This window comes from Vipera ursinii (assembly GCF_947247035.1).
Source record: "Vipera ursinii genome assembly, chromosome: 4".
NCBI classification, from domain to species: domain Eukaryota; kingdom Metazoa; phylum Chordata; class Lepidosauria; order Squamata; family Viperidae; genus Vipera; species Vipera ursinii.
Window position 1 is genome coordinate 84,534,977 of NC_139514.1, and position 20,922 is coordinate 84,555,898.

At 38.9% G+C, this 20,922-nt stretch overlaps 1 protein-coding gene across 1 annotated transcript; it reads right to left on the reverse strand.

Annotated features, from left to right (window-relative positions):
* Window positions 1–3,172: 3,172 nt before the first annotated feature.
* LOC310639687 (inosine-uridine preferring nucleoside hydrolase-like) lies at window positions 3,173–19,350 on the reverse strand (the record flags this gene model as incomplete). The annotated part of the gene is made up of 5 exons (XM_083361530.1): window positions 3,173–3,493; window positions 9,473–9,609; window positions 17,407–17,518; window positions 18,083–18,262; window positions 19,171–19,350. 5 exons carry the CDS (start codon window positions 19,348–19,350, stop codon window positions 3,173–3,175), a joined length of 930 nt encoding a protein of 309 aa, XP_083217656.1.
* Window positions 19,351–20,922: the final 1,572 nt, after the last annotated feature.

The window sequence follows — 20,922 nt, forward strand, 5'->3', positions numbered from 1 at the left end:
TCACTTGATCACATAATAAAACATATTGTGAACGGGGCCTGATTTTTGCAACACTTAATAAATTTAGAGATTGAAGACAAGTTTCCACACCTAAAAAATTAACTTAAATTACTGTATCTTCCATTTCTGTCAACCTCTTCTTCCCTTTCATAATGTCTTCCCATAATTATGTTCCTTCCTTTTCTTTGACTTCTGAATCTCCTTTTCTGACCATTACTCCAGTCCCTAAATTCTGTTGCTATTTTTTTCTATCTTTTTTCTTGTGGAATCCTCCAGATCTTGCTCTTACTTCAATCCTATCAATCCAGCTATAGCAAAAGCAATCACATTGGTTACTTTATTGGCTAAATAATTTAAAACTGTAAGCATTTCCTTTCTTTTCTGTTAAAAAATAGAGGAAGAGGGAGAAAAAGTTGTGATGAGGTAATGTTCCAAACAAACTTGCAAATAAATTTTTAAACACAAATTGGGAGTAGCAGCACAGTTAAAAGATATGAAAAATATATCTCCCTCTTCTCTTATTTTCCTCTAATGAACGTCATACATGATGGATAAACACATACTATCCTGTTCATTTGGCTATACAAATTATGAAACAATTGACAGATCTAATGCCCAAAAAGGCTCGTCTTTTTTTCTTCCGTTCATTTGTACAGGTAGCCCTCAACTTAGCGCCACAATTGAGCCCAACATTTCTGTAACTAAGTGAGGGATTCGTTAAGTGAATAATGCCCCATTTTACAACCTTTCTTGCCACAGTTGTTTTTAAGTTAGTGACATGGTTGTTAATTGAATCTGGCTTCCCCATTGATTTTGCTTGTCAGAAGGTTTCAAAAGGAGATCACATGACCCCCAGGATGCTGCAACCATCATAAATAAGAGTCAGTTGCCAAGTGTCTGAATTTTGAACACGTGACCATGGGGATATTGCAATGGCTGCAAGTGTGAAAAATGGTCATAAGTCACTTTTTCCGGTGGAGTTGTAAGTTCAAACGGCCACTGAACGAACTATTGTAAGTTGAGGACTCCCTGTATATAATTCTCAAAGACTGCTTGGACAAATCCCTGCAGTTTTCTTTCAAAAGTAGTTTGTGATTGTCTCTTTTCTAGGGATGAGAGAAAATGACTAGATGGCTTCATGCTTAAGGTGGAACAAGAACTCAGTCTCCCAGTTTCTAGCCTGATGCCTTCCAGGGGTCTTCAAACTCGGCCCTTTTATGACTCATGCCTGGCTGAGAAATTCTGGGAGTTGAAGTCCATGAGTCATAAAAGGGCCGAGTTTGAAGACCCATGCCTTAACCATTACGCCAAACTGCTTTCTTTAGTTATCTACAAAATGGTAAAAGGAAGATATACAGGTACCTGAAAATATTTAAATTATGTAATTAATTATTTACTTGACATTACTTAACAGAAAGTTGAAGTTTTTTCCCCCAAATAATGTTCTGTGTCTGCAGAGAAAACAGATTTACCCATATTGAAAAGAAAAGGATGAGCAAGAGATGCAAATGGCTGCAAACATCTCTGCTGCAACATAGGAGGGCTGAAGATTCGCTCTTATTATTTGCCTGAATAAATAGGTATCCCATGTCTTTCTTACATTTTTAAATTCAGTCATTTTCCTTTTAGAAAAATGTGATTCTTAAATTTTTCCTACAAGAGTAGATATGGTGAATAGGTGGTTGTTCTGAGAATTTCAGTCAGGTGCAAGGAATCAAAAACGACACAATGATTCACTGAGAGTAGTTTATTGTTGCTCACTTTTAGGCAGGAATCTTGCCAGACTAAAACACAATCTGCATAGGTATTAGATATACCCTATGAACAGTTACTGTGGACCTCTTCCTGAATATCAAGAGTTCCAGGATGATTTGCCTCTTAGTTTCTTGGGGAAAAACCCCTCCCTTCTGCAACTAGGCACCACATTGCACCACAGTTTTTTTGGATATGGTGGGATTGGAAAGGATTTCAGTGTGATAGATTTGGCATATTCTGCTAAATAAGCACAAATTGTATTGTGTAGTGAAAGACCAATTATTTCAATTAAAGGAGTTTTTTTGAGCCACTCAGATCTTTCACATTTTCCATTGGCATACCTTGATTATCTTAAAAATTGTGCCTTAGGTCATAACAACATTCAACATGGCATAATGATAGTTCTACAAATAATTACAGCAAGTCTTGTTGAGTGTCTTCTATGGCTAGAAATAATATCACCAAAAAGTGTATAAGAAAAGTATTTGCTAACTGAAAATACGTGCTATTATACAGTAATTTTGCCATTGTTTTATTAACAGATTTAGTTTTAAAGTAGGATATGCTTCTCATACCAATGGCATTTATTGAAAATTCCAGTTGGAAGCAGAAGACAATTATAACACAAGTACAGTAGTTATATGCCAATTATAGATATGGAATCATACTGATCTACCCAAGTCTTAGTAGAAGGGACAATCTGCTTTACAATATCAGTCCTCTCATTTGCTAATCTCACCACAGGAAGATATCTGTGGCAACATCACCATGGATATGCAGCATCATTTTCTGCACTATTCCTGTTTCTAACTTGTACCAAATGAAATAAAAAACAAAGTATTCTCCGCTATTTATCATGTGCTCTTTTATTTTAAGACAGCTTTTATAAATTGTAAATTTTAATTAAATGCTTTATCCACCCAAGCAAATTGAATACCATATTTCCATTAAAACTGACCGTATTAATTATTTTTAGATTTTTAAGTAAAAATATAATATTGATCAAATGATGCCTGTGTCAACATCTTGTAGGGTTTCAGAGGAGGGGAAAGATAGACATCATGCTGGAGACATTATTTTATTTTTAAATTTATAGTGTTGGCTCAAAGGACCCCTTTCCTGAATACTTTCTAGGGATGCATAATTCTTATCGTCCTGAAGAGTTCATGACTATAGAGAACTCAGTGAATAAGATTCATTCAATTCATTCATTGCAAAGGAAGAGAAAAAGAAATTCAAAGTGTATCTTTCATGCTGGCATAAATGTTAAAGGATTATTTTATACTTCAGAACAATTAGAAAATAATTCAATTAGAACCTTTTGCATGGGAGGCTATTATAGTGTTTCAGGCAAACCTTGGTTTGCCCAGCAGCAATAACAACATAAATATTTGGAATAGAACCTCATAAGCCCATTTTATTTCAAAGCATCCATCATAAGCCCCTGGAATTTCTCTAAATCACAGTTTTTCATTACAAATGCTTTGTGTTCCTTTTTCAAATGGTCAGACCAATCCATTACCATCATTCCTCTAGTTAGACAGCCACTAAGCTCAACACTTACGCCAATTACTGTGACTTCCGTGACAAAGTTTTCATCAATGGCAGCAGCCATGGCATAAGAGTCGCAAGAAACAAAGCCAATATGAGGCTTTGCGATTTTTAAAGAATGAGCAAATATTTTCTTCATGAACCTGGCTTTCTCAGTATTCTGATTTACCCATTCATGGTAGAAATCCTAGGAAGGAAAGAACAATGCTGAGCATTAAAAACCAGCCAAAGAGGGAATTATCTGATTAAAAAGGGGGGGAGATCAATGGGCAGTCACCCTGGAGGAGTCACTTCTACCTTGCTAGAAGCCAAAAGAAGCAGACCCAATAATGTTATGTCACTGGAATGAGTAGGCTTGGATTTTCTGCCCACATTTTGTTTCAGGGACTTTGAGGCAGGCCTAAGGCAACCATGTTGCCCTGCAAGCCTCCCAAACAGGAAAAATAGGTTTACTACTATAGAGAGCATAAATCCAATAAAAGATCAACTGCTAACTTATTAATAAAATGTTCTGCCTTAGAAGATGTTTTATTAAAAAAGGGTACAAAGGCAATACAAAACTTTTGCAAAAGTTTTATAGCAATATTTCTATAGTACATGGGTGTATGTACTGTACATATGCATTTAAAAACATTTCATGGGGGATTTCTGGTTTTGCACAGTAATGCAGCAGCCGATGGATCGCAGGGCTCTGCTCCCTACAGCTCATTACTGCCTGCCAGGGGACCCTAAATGGGCCTGAGGTTGCCCCATAGGGGCAACATAAAAGGGGGGAAGTCCCACCAATTATGGAGAGATGGTGGTCAATCCAATCGGTTTGGGGAAAGCCTTCCAGAAACTGGCAGGAGAAGAGGGTAGCTCAACTTCCGAGTCTAGCTCAAGCTACAAGCAACCAAAGTCCAAAAGTACTCCTTCAAGCTGACTGTAAACAATGTGTTTGGAACTGGGTAAGAACAGTGATTTTCTCTCTTCTATTTGGAAATTGATTTCCTGGAAAAAAGAAAAACCCCAAGAAGCAAAAAGCCTCCAAAAATGAGAAGGTGGGGGACTTTTGCCCCACCCTCCTGCAGATGGAAGTGGCGAATTAAACCTTTCAGGGGAATAGAAATATATTGAAATAAAAAAGACTTAACTTGAATACGTTTGAAATCGGTGGAATCTGCTAAGATTTTCCTTTTATATCATCAAAACAGAAGTAAATAAGTGTTTATTACTGAAAGAACTGGTGCTGACATCTAGTGGTGGATAAAAATATTACAACAGCTGCTCTACTACAAAGACTGGCAAGGCCCAGGAAAAGATAAATTTGATCTTGGTGACCTTCAATGACTTAATAACAAAGAACAGCTGTGACCAAAAAAAAGGAAACATCTTGGGCTTTCTATAAAGTGAGAATTATAAACTTTTAAAAAAGAAGAATTGACCTTTCTGGATTACAAATACTAACTCAACTGTAACTCTAAAGCCATCTGCAGAGAAAAGAAAACCCTGATTTTTTGCTATCATGGAAAACCAGAGATCTGCAGAAAGAACATACCAAGAAAAACCAAATACTTTTCAGAAGAAGATCTATGCTATGTTGAAACTAATCCAAACAATAATAATCTCAAAGCACGAGGAAATTAAACATAACCTTGAAAACATAAATGAACACATCTCCAATTTAACTTTACAACATAAAAACTCTCAGAAAATAAAAATAGAGAGTGAGCAGAGAAAACAACTGATTATGAGATAGAGGAGAGAGATTTCAAGATGGAAGTTAACAATACTAGGAAATATGACTTAACCCAGATGGGAAAAAAATTACAGAGAACTCTGGACATGGAAAAGACAAACTACATTTTAAGATTACAAAATAAGTTTGAGGACAAGAAAAAAGATTTGGTAACATGGATTTTGCCAAGAGAATTACGAGATCTTGAAAGACAAAAAATAATAAATAAAATTAAGAAAGACAAAAAGGAAAAGATTTTTAATGAATATGAAGGGTGTGAAACCTTCCTATAAACCTCTCCTTCCTATAGACCTCTCCTCAAGAAGCCTGCCTTGGACCCAGCTGTATTGAACAACTTTCGTCCAGTCTCCAACCTTCGCTTTCTTGCGAAGGTTGTCGAGAGTGTGGTGGCGCATCAGCTCCCTCTGGTCCTGGATGAAGCGGATTATCTGGACCCCTACCAATCGGGTTTCAGGCCCGGGTACAGCACGGAGATGGCATTGGTCGCTCTGGTGAATGATCTCTGGAGGGCTCGGGACAGGGGATATTCCTCTGTCCTAGTCCTAGTAGACCTCTCGGCGGCTTTCGATACCATCGACCATGGTATCTTGCTGCGGCGTCTCAGGGGATTGGGAGTGGGAGGCACAGTTCTTCAGTGGTTCTCCTCCTATCTCCAGGGACGCTCGCAGTCGGTGTTGGCAGGGGGGCAGAGATTGGCCCCTAGGTCTCTCGTTTGTGGAGTGCCTCAGGGGTCGGTTCTCTCGCCTCTCCTGTTCAACACTTACATGAAACCGCTGGGTGAGATCATTCGTGGTTTTGGAGTTGGGTATCATCAATATGCCGATGATACCCAACTTTTCTTTTCGACCCCAAACCACCCCAGTGATGCCCTCGCTGTGATGTCCCGTTGCCTGGAGGCGGTTCGGGTCTGGATGGGGAGGAACAGACTTCAACTCAACCCTGACAAGACTGAGTGGCTGTACATTCCGGCATCCTGGGACATTCAAAATGTTCCATCTCTTTCTATGGGGGGTGAGCTCTTACCCCCCGTGGATAGGGCTCGCAACTTGGGAGTCCTCCTAGATTCACGGCTTACCCTGGAAGATCATATAGTGGCCGTGACTAGGGGGGCTTTCGCCCAGGTTCGCCTGGTGCGCCAGTTGCGGCCCTATCTGGACCGGGATGCCCTGTGTACGGTCACTCATGCGCTCGTGACCTCTCGCCTTGACTACTGTAATGCTCTCTACATGGGGCTTCCCTTGAAGACCACTCGGAGGCTCCAACTGGTACAGAATGCGGCCGCGAGAGTTGTCTTGGGAGTTTCCCGGTACTCCCATGTTACACCTTTGCTCCGCGAGCTGCATTGGCTACCAGTTGTCTTCCGGGTGAGGTTCAAGGTCTTGGTTATGATCTTTAAGTCCTTACATGGCATGGGTCCGGGTTACCTCAGGGACCACCTGCTGCCGGTGTCAACTCCCCTCCGCCCTGTGCGTTCCCACAGAGAGGGCCTCCTCAGGGTGCCTCCGGTCAGGGAATGCCGACTGGTGGCCCCCAGGGGGAGGGCCTTCTCTGTGGGCGCTCCGGCATTATGGAATCAACTGCCGGTGGAGCTCCGGATGTCATCAGACCTCCGAACCTTCCGTCGCGGCCTGAAGACCCACTTATTTGAATTAGCTGGTCTGGCCTGATGGGGGAATATGGGTTTTTAAATTGTTGTTCTTAGTATTGTACTATTGTTTTTTAACTGGGCATTGGTTTAATCTTTTTAACTTTTGTATTGTTATTTATATATGCCCTGTGAACCGCCCTGAGTCCCTAGGGAGAAGGGCGGTATACAAATTAAATAAAACCTAAAACCTAAACCTAAAAACATCTTACCTGTTTTGCCTTTTGTACCTGCAACAACATTTATAAGATTATGGGAAGATTCTTTGACTCATCGAAGCATATTGAACAGGAAAGATGTTGGGCAAAAAAATAAAAAGGCTAAAGTGAGAATCAAGAAATTAGATGATGGGAATTACCAGAGGGAGTATTTAAAAATTTGTTTGAATATGTTTAAAGAAATAGAAAGATTTGAATGTAAATCAAGATTAGTTTAAGAGGGATGAGCCCCTAAAGTAATATAGTATTCCTTCTTTCCTTTTACTTTTGTGTTTGTTTTTTTGACATGAGAAATATAAAAATGTTGGGATGGTTTATATAAAAGAAATTTTTCTTTGTTTTGTCTTTTTTTTCTTTTTGCTCTTATTTTATTTTAAGATATGATAAATGTAAAAATGTGATGGCTTGTATGAGAAAAAAGATTTAAATACTTAAGTGTAACTAATTTTGAGAAAATCTTAAACAGTAAATGTTTTGAATAACGTGGGGAAAACAAATTTAAATAAGAATGTAAACAGGATTTATGATGAGGCAATCAAGATGATCAATGAAAAGAAGCTTTATACTGATGTGGTTATTATTTGCAGAAACATGAGAAAAATGTTTCTATTAATTGTCATTTATTTAAATAAGAACTGTATTAATTTAAGGTTGGCTAAAGAGAATATTATTGGAAGAAGAGGAAATGAAGTAAAGTTATTATATGGACTATAGAATTATAGAAATTAATTGTTATTGGTTGTTTTTAAATACTAATCCAGACAACATAATGTTTACCAAATATTAAGGTGTATGTTAAAAATCAATAAAACATATTTTTTTTAAAAAAACATTTGATGGGGCTTGTTAAAAAAAAGAAGCATTTTAGTATCTTTATAAATTTTCAGTGAATCAGTCCCAAGCATAATTCTAGTGGGAGTGGATTCCAAAGAAACAGAGCCAGGAAAGAAAAAGCTATTAATTAAGGTAAAGCTACTGTAGGAAAACTAATTGACCCAAACCCCATAACTGGATCAAACATAGAAATATATAAGCCACCAGCAGATTTTTCAGCTACTGTAACTGGCTATACCCCTATGTGGGGCTTGATGTCTCAGCCCCATCAATTTATACCGTATTTTTTCTTGAATTCCCAACCAATACTTCACCACTGAACTGAACATTTTCAGTGGATGGATGCAGACAATAAATGCAGTATCCAAGCCTGTATTACAACATTCTAATAGAAGCCAAAATTGTATAGTCTTTAGGATTTAGGACTGAATTGGGAAGATCTGACTTAAATTTCAAAAGCTAATTGGAAGACTTTAGAACAGTCACTGTCTTTCAGACTATGAGGCTGCCGTGACAGAGAAAATATGTGCATTGCCTTAAATTCTTGGAGAGCAGACAGGAATTTGTGATAAAGAAACACCTAAAAGTCCTAGTAAAATCTTGGGAAGGGGAAAAAAAAGAACCACAGCCCTATTATTCCAAATTAGAGAAGAAGATTATAATATGCACTGATATGAAATTTCAATGCAGTAGATAAATCAATGTAGCGTGTGTTCTTAAATAGCCAGTGAAGGTGCTGAGTGTGGAAAGGAACACAATTTTGGGATTGTTGCCTTTTGGGGAATCCTTTAAATGTGCATCTCTGCAAGTTTTTCAAAAATGAATTTAGAACGAGTGGGGATGCTTTACAACAGGAGATTTCTTTTTCTGATAAATGATATACAATAACAATTTTTTTCAATTAATTGTTTTTATAATTTTAATTATACTTTTATGGAAGCCAACTAGAGTTGGTGAAATTGAACAAAATACATATAAGTATTATCGATACTTATTGTTGATAGCTAAAAAACAAGGTTTCCCAACCCCCGGTCCATGGACTGGCACCAGTCCGTTGGATGCCAGAAACCAGGGCCCTTCGGGTCCATGGTAAAACCCTCTCTTCACAGAACCGGTCCCTGGTGCCCAAAAGGTTGGGGGCCGCTGCTATAAAGCATCAACTAGTTTCATATTCCTAATAAAAAATCCTAATATTCTCTACACTTTTTACTGCACTTTAAAAGCCTGTAGAACAGCTGATCACAATAAAATAATTCAATGGGCGAATGTAAGGCTGTGATGAATGTTGAAGTTATTAGCCTAGAAGTCTTCAATATGTTTCCTTGATGCACTTAAAAGAACAAGTACTCCTTGACTTACGGCTATTCATTCAATGGTCATGTGAAAAAAATTGGCATTTGGCAATCTCCCTGCCCTTAATACCAACTGCCTGTTTTCTCCATTCCATCCTGTTTTGAGCCTGCTTTCCCATCCCACTGGGTCTCACACCTTCCTCCCCATTCCCCAGCATTGATTGGTCACTTATTCTTTTTGGTAGATCTTTGGGAATCAGCTGCTTCTCTGCTTGACCTTTCTAACGGTGGAGGCTGCATGCCATTCCAGAAGCAAGTAGAATAAGCCTATGCAACCTACGGTAGTTTAATTAACCTACCTATCTACACAGAATGAAACCTGACTGAATTCAGTGAAACTAATTCCCAGCACGGACAAAAGAGTAGAGAACTATCTTACCCAGGGCAGTGAGCAGGCACAGGTGAACTCCCAGGCTGCAATATACATTGGGCAGGTGTACTCATTTAAGACAATGTAAGCAGCTTCAGGATCAGTTGCAAAATTGAATTCTCCACACACTTTAATATTTCCTTTGGCTAAAGGAAACAAAGTTTTTTTTAGAAATATTTCATTAGTGCATTGGAATGAATCTATGTATAATCTCATATGTAAACATCATGCTCATATAAAAACATATTGACAATGTAAATTTTTATGGCTACCGTAGCTGAGTTGCAAAAATCCAGACAGCCACTTAGTTTAGAAATTGAAATTTTATCACTTATATAAATTTCCTTGCACATAAATTGTAATCTATTCATATAACTATGCATGAATGTTCCCTACATTCACTAACATACCTATAATATTTAAGTCACAGTCTATAAAATATAGCTATAAATATGAAAGTGGATATCTGTAGCTTTGTTTGAACTATGTGAGAAAAGCTTTTTGCAAACATTTTAAAATGGTGAGATGGAAATAATAATAATAATAATAATAATAATAATAATAATAATAATAATAATAATAATAATAATAATAATAATAAAATTGGAAGGGTCATCTAGTCCATCCCCCTGCTCAGGCAGGAAACCCTATGCGATTTCAGACAAATGGCTGTCCAATCTCTTCTTAAAAATTTCCAGTGTTGGAGAATTCACAGGTTCTGGAGGAAAGTTGTTCCATTGATTAATTGTTCTGTCAGAAAATTTCTCCTTAGTTCTAGGTTGCTTCTCTCTTTGGTTAGTTTCCATCCATTGCTTCTTGTCCTGCCTTCAGGTGCTTTGGAGAACAGCTTGACTCCCTCTTCTTTGTGGCAGCCCCTGAGATATTGGAACACTGCTATCATGTCACCACTTGTCCTCCTCTTCACTAGACTAGACATACCCAATTCCAGCAAACGTTCCTTATATGTTTTAGCCTCCAGTCCCCCAATCATCTTTGTTGCTCTTCTCTGTACTCTTTCTAGAGTCTCAACATCTTTTTTACATCATGGTGACCAAAACTGGATGCAGTATTCCAAGTGTGGCCTTACCAAGGCTTTGTAAAGTGGTTTTAACATTTCACATGATCTTGATTCTATCCCTCTGTTAATCCAGCCTAGCACTATATTGGCTTTTCTGGCAGCTGCAGCACACTGCTGGCCCATAGTTAAGTGATTGTCCACTAGGACTCCAAGATCCCTCTCACAGTTGCTACTATTGAGCAAGGTACTATACCTTTGCATTTGGTTTTTCTTGCCTAAATGTAGAACCTTACTTTGTTCACCACTGAATTTCATTTTATTAGATAGCACCCAATATTCAAGTCTATCAAGATCCTTCTGTATCTTAAGCCTATCATCTGGAGTGTTGGCTATTCCTGCCAGCTTGGTGTCGTCTGCAAATTTTTTGAGTTTCCCCATCTATACCCTCATCCAAATCATTGATGATGCTTAAGAGCACGGGACCCAGAACAGAGCCCTAGGGCACCCCATTACACACTTCCCTCCATGTAGATACAGTTCCATTGAGGACCACATGCTGAGTACAGCCAGTCAGCCAGCTACGAATCCATCTGGTGGTGATGCTGTCTAACCAACATTTTTCTATCTTTTCAAGTAGTAGGTTGTGGTCTACTTTATCAAATGCCTTGCTGAAGTCCAAGTAAATTATATCCACAGCATTCCTCTGGTCCACTAATTTTGTCACCTGTCAAATAAGATTTTCTGGCATGATCTGTTTTTGACAAACCCATGTTGGCTTTTCAAAAATATGGTCTTCTAATGAGAATATTTCAAATGAAATTGCAGAATACATCCAGTCTTTGAAGACCTCTTGTGAAGGTGAGTTTACCTCTTCATATGCAGCTTATACCAGAGGGTTAACAAGTTGAAGAATCAGGAACTTTTTCTACATTTTAGCTTGGGAATCTTTCTTTCAAAAATATATAGACAGACTTAATCATAGTTTCAATTAGGAAATTGTGACCATCCTGGACCAAGCAAAGTCCAAAAATTCCAGGGAATTTCTAGAAGCCTGGCACTTTGACAAATTAGCCATCAATAGACACATAGACACGACTGATGAAAATTTGGTAAAGCAAATTAGAAATCAGGGTCCAGCACATATCAAACGGATATATCTTGCATCCCCTTCATGGATTACTGCCTTGTCGTGGCGAAGGGGCTTGCGTAATTCAATGAGGCTATGGGCTATGCCGTGCAGGGCCACCCAAGACGGACAGGTCATAGCAGAGAGTTCTGACAAAACGTGATCCACTGGAGAAGGAAATGGCAACCCACTCCAGTATCTTTGCCATGAAAACCCTATGGACAGTACCAAAAGGCAAAACGATATGATGCTGGAAGATGAGCCCCTCAGGTCGGAAGGCGTCCAACATGCTACTGGGGAAGAGCAGAGGGCTAGTACTAGTAGCGCCAGAAAGAATGAAGCGACTGGGCCAAAGCCGAAAGGACGCTCAGCTGTGGATATGTCTGGTGGTGAAAGGAAAGTCCGATGCTGTAAAGATTTTTTCTCCATAGGAACCTGGAATGTAAGATCCATGAATCAAGGAAAGCTGGACGTGGTCAAACAAGAGATGACAAGACTAAACATTGACATCTTAGGTATCAGCGAACTAAAATGGACAGGAATGGGTGAATTTAATTCAGATGACCATCAGGTATACTACTGCGGGCAAGAATCCCTCAGAAGAAATGGAGTAGCCTTCATAGTCAATAAAAAAATAGGAAAAGCAATACTGGGATACAATCCTCAAAATGACAGAATGATCTCAGTTCGAATCCAAGGCAAACCATTCAATATCACAGTAGTCCAAGTCTATGCCCCAACCACCAGTGCTGAAGAGGATGAAATTGACCGGTTCTATGAAGCCCTACAGCACCTTATAGAACTAACACCCAGAAATGATGTCCTTATCATCATGGGGGATTGGAATGCTAAAGTAGGAAGCCAAAAGATAACTGGAATAACAGGCAAGTTTGGCCTTGGAGTACAAAATGAAGCAGGGCACAGGCTGATAGAATTTTGTCAACAGAACACGATGGTCATAGCAAACACTCTTTTCCAACAACCCAAGAGACGGCTTTACACATGGACATCACCAGACGGTCAACACAGAAATCAGATTGACTATATGCTCTGCAGCCAAAGATGGAGAAGCTCTATACAGTCAGTAAAAACAAGACCAGGAGCTGACTGTGGCTCAGACCATGAGCTTCTTGTTGCAAAGTTTAGGCTTAAATTAAAGAAAGTAGGGAAAAGCACTAGGCCACTCAGGTATGAATTAAATCATATCCCTGCTGAATATACAGTAGAGGTGACAAATAGATTTAAGGAATTAGATCTGATAGACAGAGTGCCTGAAGAACTATGGACAGAGGTTCGCGACATTGTACAAGAGGTAGCAACCAAAACCATCCCAAAGAAAAAGAAATGCAAGAAAGCAAAATGGCTGTCTGAGGAAGCTTTGCAAATAGCTGAGGAAAGGAGGGAAGCGAAAGGCAAGGGAGAAAAAGAAAGATATGCCCAATTGAATGCAGAATTCCAAAGAATAGCTAGAAGAGATAAGAATGCCTTCTTAAATGAACAATGCAAAGAAATAGAAGAAAACAATAGAATAGGGAGGACCAGAGATCTTTTCAAGAAAATTGGAGAGATGAAAGGAACGTTTCATGCAAAAATGGGCATGATAAAGGACCAAAATGGCAGGGACCTAACAGAGGCAGAAGAGATTAAGAAGAGGTGGCAAAATTACACAGAAGAATTATACAAGAATGAGCTTAACGTCCCTGATAATCACAATGAGGTGGTCACTGACCTCGAGCCAGACATCCTAGAATGTGAGGTGAAGTGGGCCTTAGAAAAGCTGAGCAACAACAAAGCTAGTGGAGGTGACAGTATTCCAGCTGAGCTATTCAAAATCTTAAAAGACGATGCAGTAAAAGTGCTACACTCAATTTGCCAGCAAATTTGGAAAACTCAACAGTGGCCACAGGATTGGAAAAGATCAGTTTACATTCCAATTCCAAAGAAAGGCAGTGCCAAAGAATGTTCAAACTATCGCACCATTGCACTCATTTCTCATGCTAGTAAAGTTATGCTTAAAATTCTACAAGCTAGACTCCAGCAGTATGTGGATCGAGAACTACCAGAAGTACAGGCAGGATTTCGAAGAGGCAGAGGAACTAGAGATCAAATTGCTAACATACGCTGGATCATGGAGAAAGCTAGAGAGTTCCAGAAAAACATCTACTTCTGCTTCATTGACTATGCTAAAGCCTTTGATTGTGTGGATCATAACAAACTGTGGCAAGTCCTTAAAGAGATGGGCATACCAGACCATCTTATTTGTCTCTTGAGAAATCTATATGCGGGCCAAGAAGCAACAGTGAGAACTGGACACGGAACCACTGATTGGTTCAAAATTGGGAAAGGAGTCCGGCAAGGCTGTATACTGTCGCCTTGCCTATTTAACTTATATGCAGAGCACATCATGAGAAAGGCAGGGCTAGATGAATCAAAAGTTGGAATTAAGATTGCCGGAAGAAACATCAACAACCTAAGATATGCAGATGATACCACTCTAATGGCAGAAAGTGAAGAAGAACTAAAGAGCCTGGTGTTGCGGGTGAAGAAGGAGAGTGCAAAACTTGGGTTGAAACTAAACATTAAGAAAACCAAGATCATGGCATCTGGCCCTCTCAATTCCTGGCAAATAGATGGGGAAGAAATGGAGGTAGTGACAGATTTTATTTTCCTTGGCTCCAAGATCACTGCAGATGGGGACTGTAGCCAAGAAATTAAAAGACGCTTGCTCCTTGGGAGGAAAGCCATGGCAAATCTAGACAGCACACTAAAAAGCAGAGACATCACCCTGTCAACAAAAATCCGTATAGTCAAGGCTATGGTCTTCCCAGTTGCAATGTATGGCAGTGAAAGCTGGACCATAAGAAAGGCTGAGCGCCAAAGAATTGAAGCCTTTGAACTATGGTGCTGGAGAAGACTCCTGCGAGTTCCTTGGACTGCAAGGCGATCGAACCGGTCAGTCCTAGAGGAGATCAACCCTGACTGCTCTTTAGAAGGCCAGATCCTGAAGCTAAAACTCAAATACTTTGGCCACCTAATGAGAAGGAAGGACTCACTGGAGAAGAGCCTCATGCTGGGAAAGATTGAGGGCAATAGAAGAAGGGGACGACAGAGAATGAGGTGGCTGGATGGAGTCACTGAAGCAGTAGGCGTGAGCTTAAATGGACTCCAGAAGATGGTAGAGGACAGGAAGGCCTGGAGGAACATTGTCCATAGGGTCGCGATGGGTCGGACACGACTTCGCAACTAACAACAACAACAACAACAACATATCTTGCATTGATAGAAATTGACTCAGAAACAGAACTTGTTAAAGATTGTATGATAAAGTGGGCTCAGAATATTCAAGAAGTTATCACAATGGACACTTGGGAAAAGATCTGGGTGAGGAACGTAAAATTTACACAAGCTCAAAACTTAAGAGAGAACTTTTACAAAATGTTTTATAGGTGGCATTTAGATCCTAAAAAGCTTGCAAGTATGTATCCGAACTACCAACCTAAATGTTGGAGATGTGGTGGCGAAGACGCAATATATTTTCATATATGGTGGACCTGTAAAAAGGTTAAAGCTTTTTGGATTAAAATCTGGTGGAATATGCAGAAGATATTTAAGTAAAGGATAAAGTTTTGTCCGCAGTTGTTCTTATTGGGCATAATTACAGATACTACTGTTGTGGACACTAAGTTGATGCTGAACTTAATTACGGCAGCAAGACTTTTAGTAGGTCAATATTGGAAGAAGGAGGAACTGCTGACTATAGAAGAATGGACTCTAAAAGTTTCTGACCTGGCGGAAATGGCAAAGATTTCGGCTTATTTGAAAGACCATTCGCAACAATGTTATATTATGGAGTGGAAAAAGTGGATTATATCCAGAACAAATATGGGACCAAAAAGTTTCATTTAGCATTTGTATAAGGTTTTTTTATGTGATATTAGTATTGCTTGTAGTCATTTCATATAAGCTAGAGTGCGATAGACTTAATAGTTTATTGTTGTTAACATATGGTTGTTTATTATTGTTTTTATTTTTATACCTTGTATTTAGCTCTGGGAAGTTGGGGAGGGGGGAGGGGGGAAGGGGGGGAGGGTTAGGGAGGGTTAGGAAGGGTTGGGTGGAGGGAGGGGGGAGGGATTGTTAAAGATAAAATGTATTGAAAAACTTTTCAATAAAAAAAATAGACACATAGACATAAACAATGTCTACAGACTGTGCAAAACAGACAATCAACAAGACAAAATGGAACAAAAAGACCTAAGCATCTCTCCATCAACAATCAGCATTTTATTTACTTTCAAATAAAATACTCAAATGTCTATTTGAGTCCTCATATTTATGAAATAAAAAGTTGGTGCAAACTATAAAAATGACTAACAGAAAAATAAAAAATAAAAAAATTGCGGGGCGGGGGGGGGAGAGAAAAGGACAGCAGAAAGAGGGGAAAAAACCTTTCTCCTTCATCCCAACAGGTAAAAACAATTTTAGTAGCTTATCTACCATCTTTAAATACAGCATAATTATCCCCATACCTCACCTCTTAATTAAATAAAATATCAAAATATTTCATTAAACGTTTTTTACTAAAAGTCCAGTAAAGACAACTACATATATTCATATTTTCTCTCTCTCTCTCTCTCCCTCCCTCTCTCTCTCTCTCTCTCTCTCCCTCCCTCCCTCTCTCTCCCTTCCTCTCTTTCTGCCCTTGGTCTGCCAGTCCTCTTCCCCCACTCAGTATGTTTGTGTGTTGTGTGTGTGTGTGTGTGAGAGTGAGAGAGAAACAGAGACAGAGAGAGACAGAGAGGTACTTGCGCTTCCTCTCTCTCTCTCTCTCTCTCTCTCTCTCTCTCTCTCTCTCTCTCTCTCTCTCTCTCTCTCCCTCCCTCCCTCCCTCCCTCTCTTTCTCTCTTTCCCTCTCTCTCTCCCTCTCTTTCTCTCTTTCCCTCCCCCCCCTCTCCCTATCTCTGATCTTCTGCTCACCTGGCAAGCTGGCTTCACGCTGTTCTTGGACAAGCTGATACACATTCTTATTGGTTTATATTTATATGTAGTTTATATTTCTCTGCATTCATTTTCACCCTATTCATTTCAGTTTCCACCTCAAGCCTATCTAGCCCTTCTTGAATTGTCTTTCATCTAATATTATTCAACTTTCCCAGCTTTGTGCAATTTACTAAGAGTCCCCTCAACTCCCTCATCAAATTCGTAGATAAAAATGCTAAATAGCAGCATCCAAAACAGAATTCTATGGCATTCCACTCAATATTTCCCTTCAGGCTGAACTGGACCCATTGATGCACATTCTTTAAGTACAGTCATTAAGTTGTGTCCATTAAATAGTAGTACCTTCTAGCCATATTTTGCTATTCCATGAAGGAGAATATCACAAGGCAAGTTGTCAAAAGCTTTGTTGAGGTCCAGATATACTATGACTATAGTATTCCCATAATGATGTAATTGTATCATCACATAAGATGAAGTTAGGCATAATTTGTCTGTGATAACCACATGCATCATGAATTACTTCCTTGGATAACTGCATGATTATTTATTCTACTTTATCCTATTACTCAATATATGTTAAATATTGTTTAGGACATACACCCTTGTATACTTACTTAGGAGAAAGCTTGAATTAAAGCATTTAAAGTTTAGACTTTGTCGAAACAGCCAGAATTAGGTAGTATAATTAGGCTTTTTTCCCATAAAAATGAACAAACAGGTTAAAATGATTTTTAAGCATGGATCTGCCAAATTAGACATATATAAACATGTCAAACAGGTCCTCTTGTGTTCACTTACATTCAGTATTTCCTCCCATGATGAACAAATTTTTAAGTTTCTTGGGAAGTGATGGTTCCATTTTTACTGCTAGTGCTATATTCGTCAGTGGACCAAGAGCAACCAGAGATATCTAAAGATAAATTTTTATTGAATATTATTAATAACACATAACTGTAAGATTATATTATTTTTTCTGTGATTTATTAGGCCTCACTTCTTCAGATCAAACTGTTGCTATAGAGACAATATGTGATCATATATTTTTTGGTCCAGTTGGAAATAATATATGAATAAATCTTGAACTGAAAGTCAAAACATATTTTGCTATACTCATAAGGAATCTACTGTAACTCCATTTGGTACAGCACAGTTTTGTCCTTGTTCTGGTGCTTCTGTTTCTTCTTTCTAGGTTTCTTATGTTAACAGTAGGGCTGCCTTATCTTCCATATCTACCTTATCCATTCAAAGTCTTTGAATGTCAGGCAGCATGGAAGTAACACCTGGGCTGAAAATTCTAGACAACCACAAGTTGCAAGTAAAGAGATACAGAAAAAATATTGTTGCCATGTACTGGTCATGTGGATTTTTGTAGCCCTATTAAAAATATTGTGATGGAATTCAGATCTGGGGAACACAGAGACCTTATTCTATTACATATTTATGATAAATATTTATGGTACCTGCATCATCTCACCTGACCTGGTCGCTCATTGACTATTCTTAATATTGCGGTCACAGCATTTTCTTTCTGCAGAAGTTCTGTTCCTGGTGCATTAGGATCAGGAACATCACCCAATCCATCTTTGCCATGGAACAGTGCCCCTGTCACAGGCCCACCAAGTAGAGGAGCAGTAGCGCCAGGATACACTGGAATCTATATATGAAAAGATGCCAGTATAATATGAATGTTAAAGAACACCTATTGATCCCCCTGAAATTAAATAACAATGTCAAATAATTTAATTGCACCATGAGTCCAGCCATCTATTTTTTTTATTTCAACCAACTCAAATTCATATGATTTATCTTTGCTTATTTTATCACATTTAAAAACATTTCTACATCTGTATAAAGGACCAAAATAAAAATATCTTATTTTGTAAAAAAAAAACCCAGCTAAAAATGACATATGAGTGCTTTGTCTCCCTGGACTCCTCTTTTCCTCTTTTGGACCATCCACTTCTTCTGAAGGGAAAACATCTTTCATTTGGATGCTATATTCTGTTTGCTGATGGCTGCAGAGGTCCAAAACTCACATCTCCATTCTCCTTCCATCATCTCCCAGATCTGTGTCAAGTTGCAGTTTTCTGGGCAACTCTGTCAGGCTCTTGCTGGGAGAAGGTCAAATGGTAGGGAAGGGAAGCAGCACAAGGGCCTGTAATATTGCTAAGTAATAATTGTGTTCTTCCACAATCTGGAAAATCCTACATGGACTAGTATAAAACTAAGCAAATAAATACATTAAAGTTTCCACTTCAGATCAAAACTAGAACACATATAGTAATGTCATAGTAATAATAATTTCTACGGCAAACCATGAAGTTGGTTTAACCCTACCCAAGAGATCACATCCATAGTTAAAACAGCTGCATCAATATCTTTTTATAAAAGGCAAGGAACCACTTTTTTAAAATTAGTGGTACAGCCACCCTTGTCTTGTGCGTAAAGTGATTCTTACACATAAGCAAATAAACACCAGTCTCACATGCCAAGATCTGACTTTGTGAGTCCCACACGCAGTGTTATGCCGAATGTGTTGGATTGCTCAGTTGGGGCAATTACCTCAAGCTTATTACAAACATGTAACACACGGAGCACATTTCTAGATGTATTTTCCAACAGGTTGTTCCCATAAGTGCAAGTAATCCCCAGGACTTCTACACCAGGATTTGCAAGAGCCATCATTATAGCTTGAGCATCATCAACACCACAATCAGCATCAATCAACAGAAGTTTCTTCATGTCATAAATATCTATGGAAAAGAAACATCAATAATTTGAAAAATAACCTTTGTATCAGCTGTAACTTATGTTGAAAAGGTACTTTGGATAGATAGGAACCAAGGGCTGGATGAATCAGAGCAAATCCAGGCTTGAACAGCATATAACGTCTTGCCTAAGCAATAACTTTCATAAGTGATCATAATGAATATTGGGTTTGATCAGCCATATGATGTATATTCAAGTTTTATAAAAATATATTCTGTTTGAACATACTAGTACTTAAAAACTGTATCAATACACTCTGGTGGGCTGAAACAAGGACATACTGGAAACCAGATCAAAATATAACTTATGAAAGTAACAAGAAGCAATCCCAAACTCTGACTTGAAGCTGCCAAGAACAGATAGACCCCTCCTAAATTGTTTTTTTATTGCTGAATATTGTTTTTAAACAATATTCTGTGATATGATTGATGAAAACAGAGTGGTAAGAGTGCAACAAATTTATTTTTGTATTTATAATTGGCTAGGAAGAGACTACAAGAGAGCAAGCAAGTACACTGTGGGAAATACACATTGAAAGGAATGCTTTGGTGATAGCTATTTGTTTAATGTGCTTCTGGTGGGTTAGGAGACTGTTGCTGTGTTCCAAGGCCATGTGATCACCTTCTGCAACCTTCTGACAAGCAAAGTCAAAGGGGAAGCTGGATTCACTTAACAACTGGGATATTATCAACTGCAGTGATTCACTGAACAACTGTGGCAAGAATGGTCATAAAATGGGGCAAAACTCACTTAACAAATGTCTCATTTAACAACAGAAATGTTGGGCTCAATTGTGGTTGTAAGTCGAGTATTACCTGTAATCAGGTAACTGCAGCTGGAGACAAAAAAAAGCAATTCAAGAAGAGATCCCTCCTCTGCTCGATCCAAGGGCATTTTTTGGTCTTCTGTATTTTAAGTTCCATGTATATAATTGTTATGTTTGATGGAGCAAAAACCTATCTTTACTAAACATCATTTTGTTGTGCTGAGCGGTTGATCAGGGTTCTGGCCTCAACTCTTAGAGCCCCGTAACAGGGGTGAGAATTTAGAGGGACCCTTGCAAGGGTGAACACCTTGAATATGGAAGGATCTTGCCCTTTGCCACCGACCCAGTGTGCCGGACGTTCCAACGGTCACACTTGGGAACTGCGATAGCTCAGGAGCAGAGTCCTAGGACAAACTGAGGCACCAACACAAGTTTGTTCAAGGTGAGAGAGCACAGAGTGCCCGGGGTGGATGTTTTTTGCCCCCGAACAGCTTCGCACACCCTATTTTTATTAGGCTGTTTCATTTGGGAGGGGGAAACACACTCATGAGGGAGCAACATATGGAAGGTCAAAGGGAAACATAAGGAAAACATAACTCATTGTATACAACTGCTAATGAAGAGAGCAAAGGTCATCACAGGAAACAATAAAGCATAGCTTATCGTATGCTAACAGAAAATACAAGGGTTGTCATCAGGAAGGCATATCTTTGAAAGGCATGACTTGAAACATAACTTGAAACATAACTCAAAGCAAGGACAATTATAAAAGACAAGTC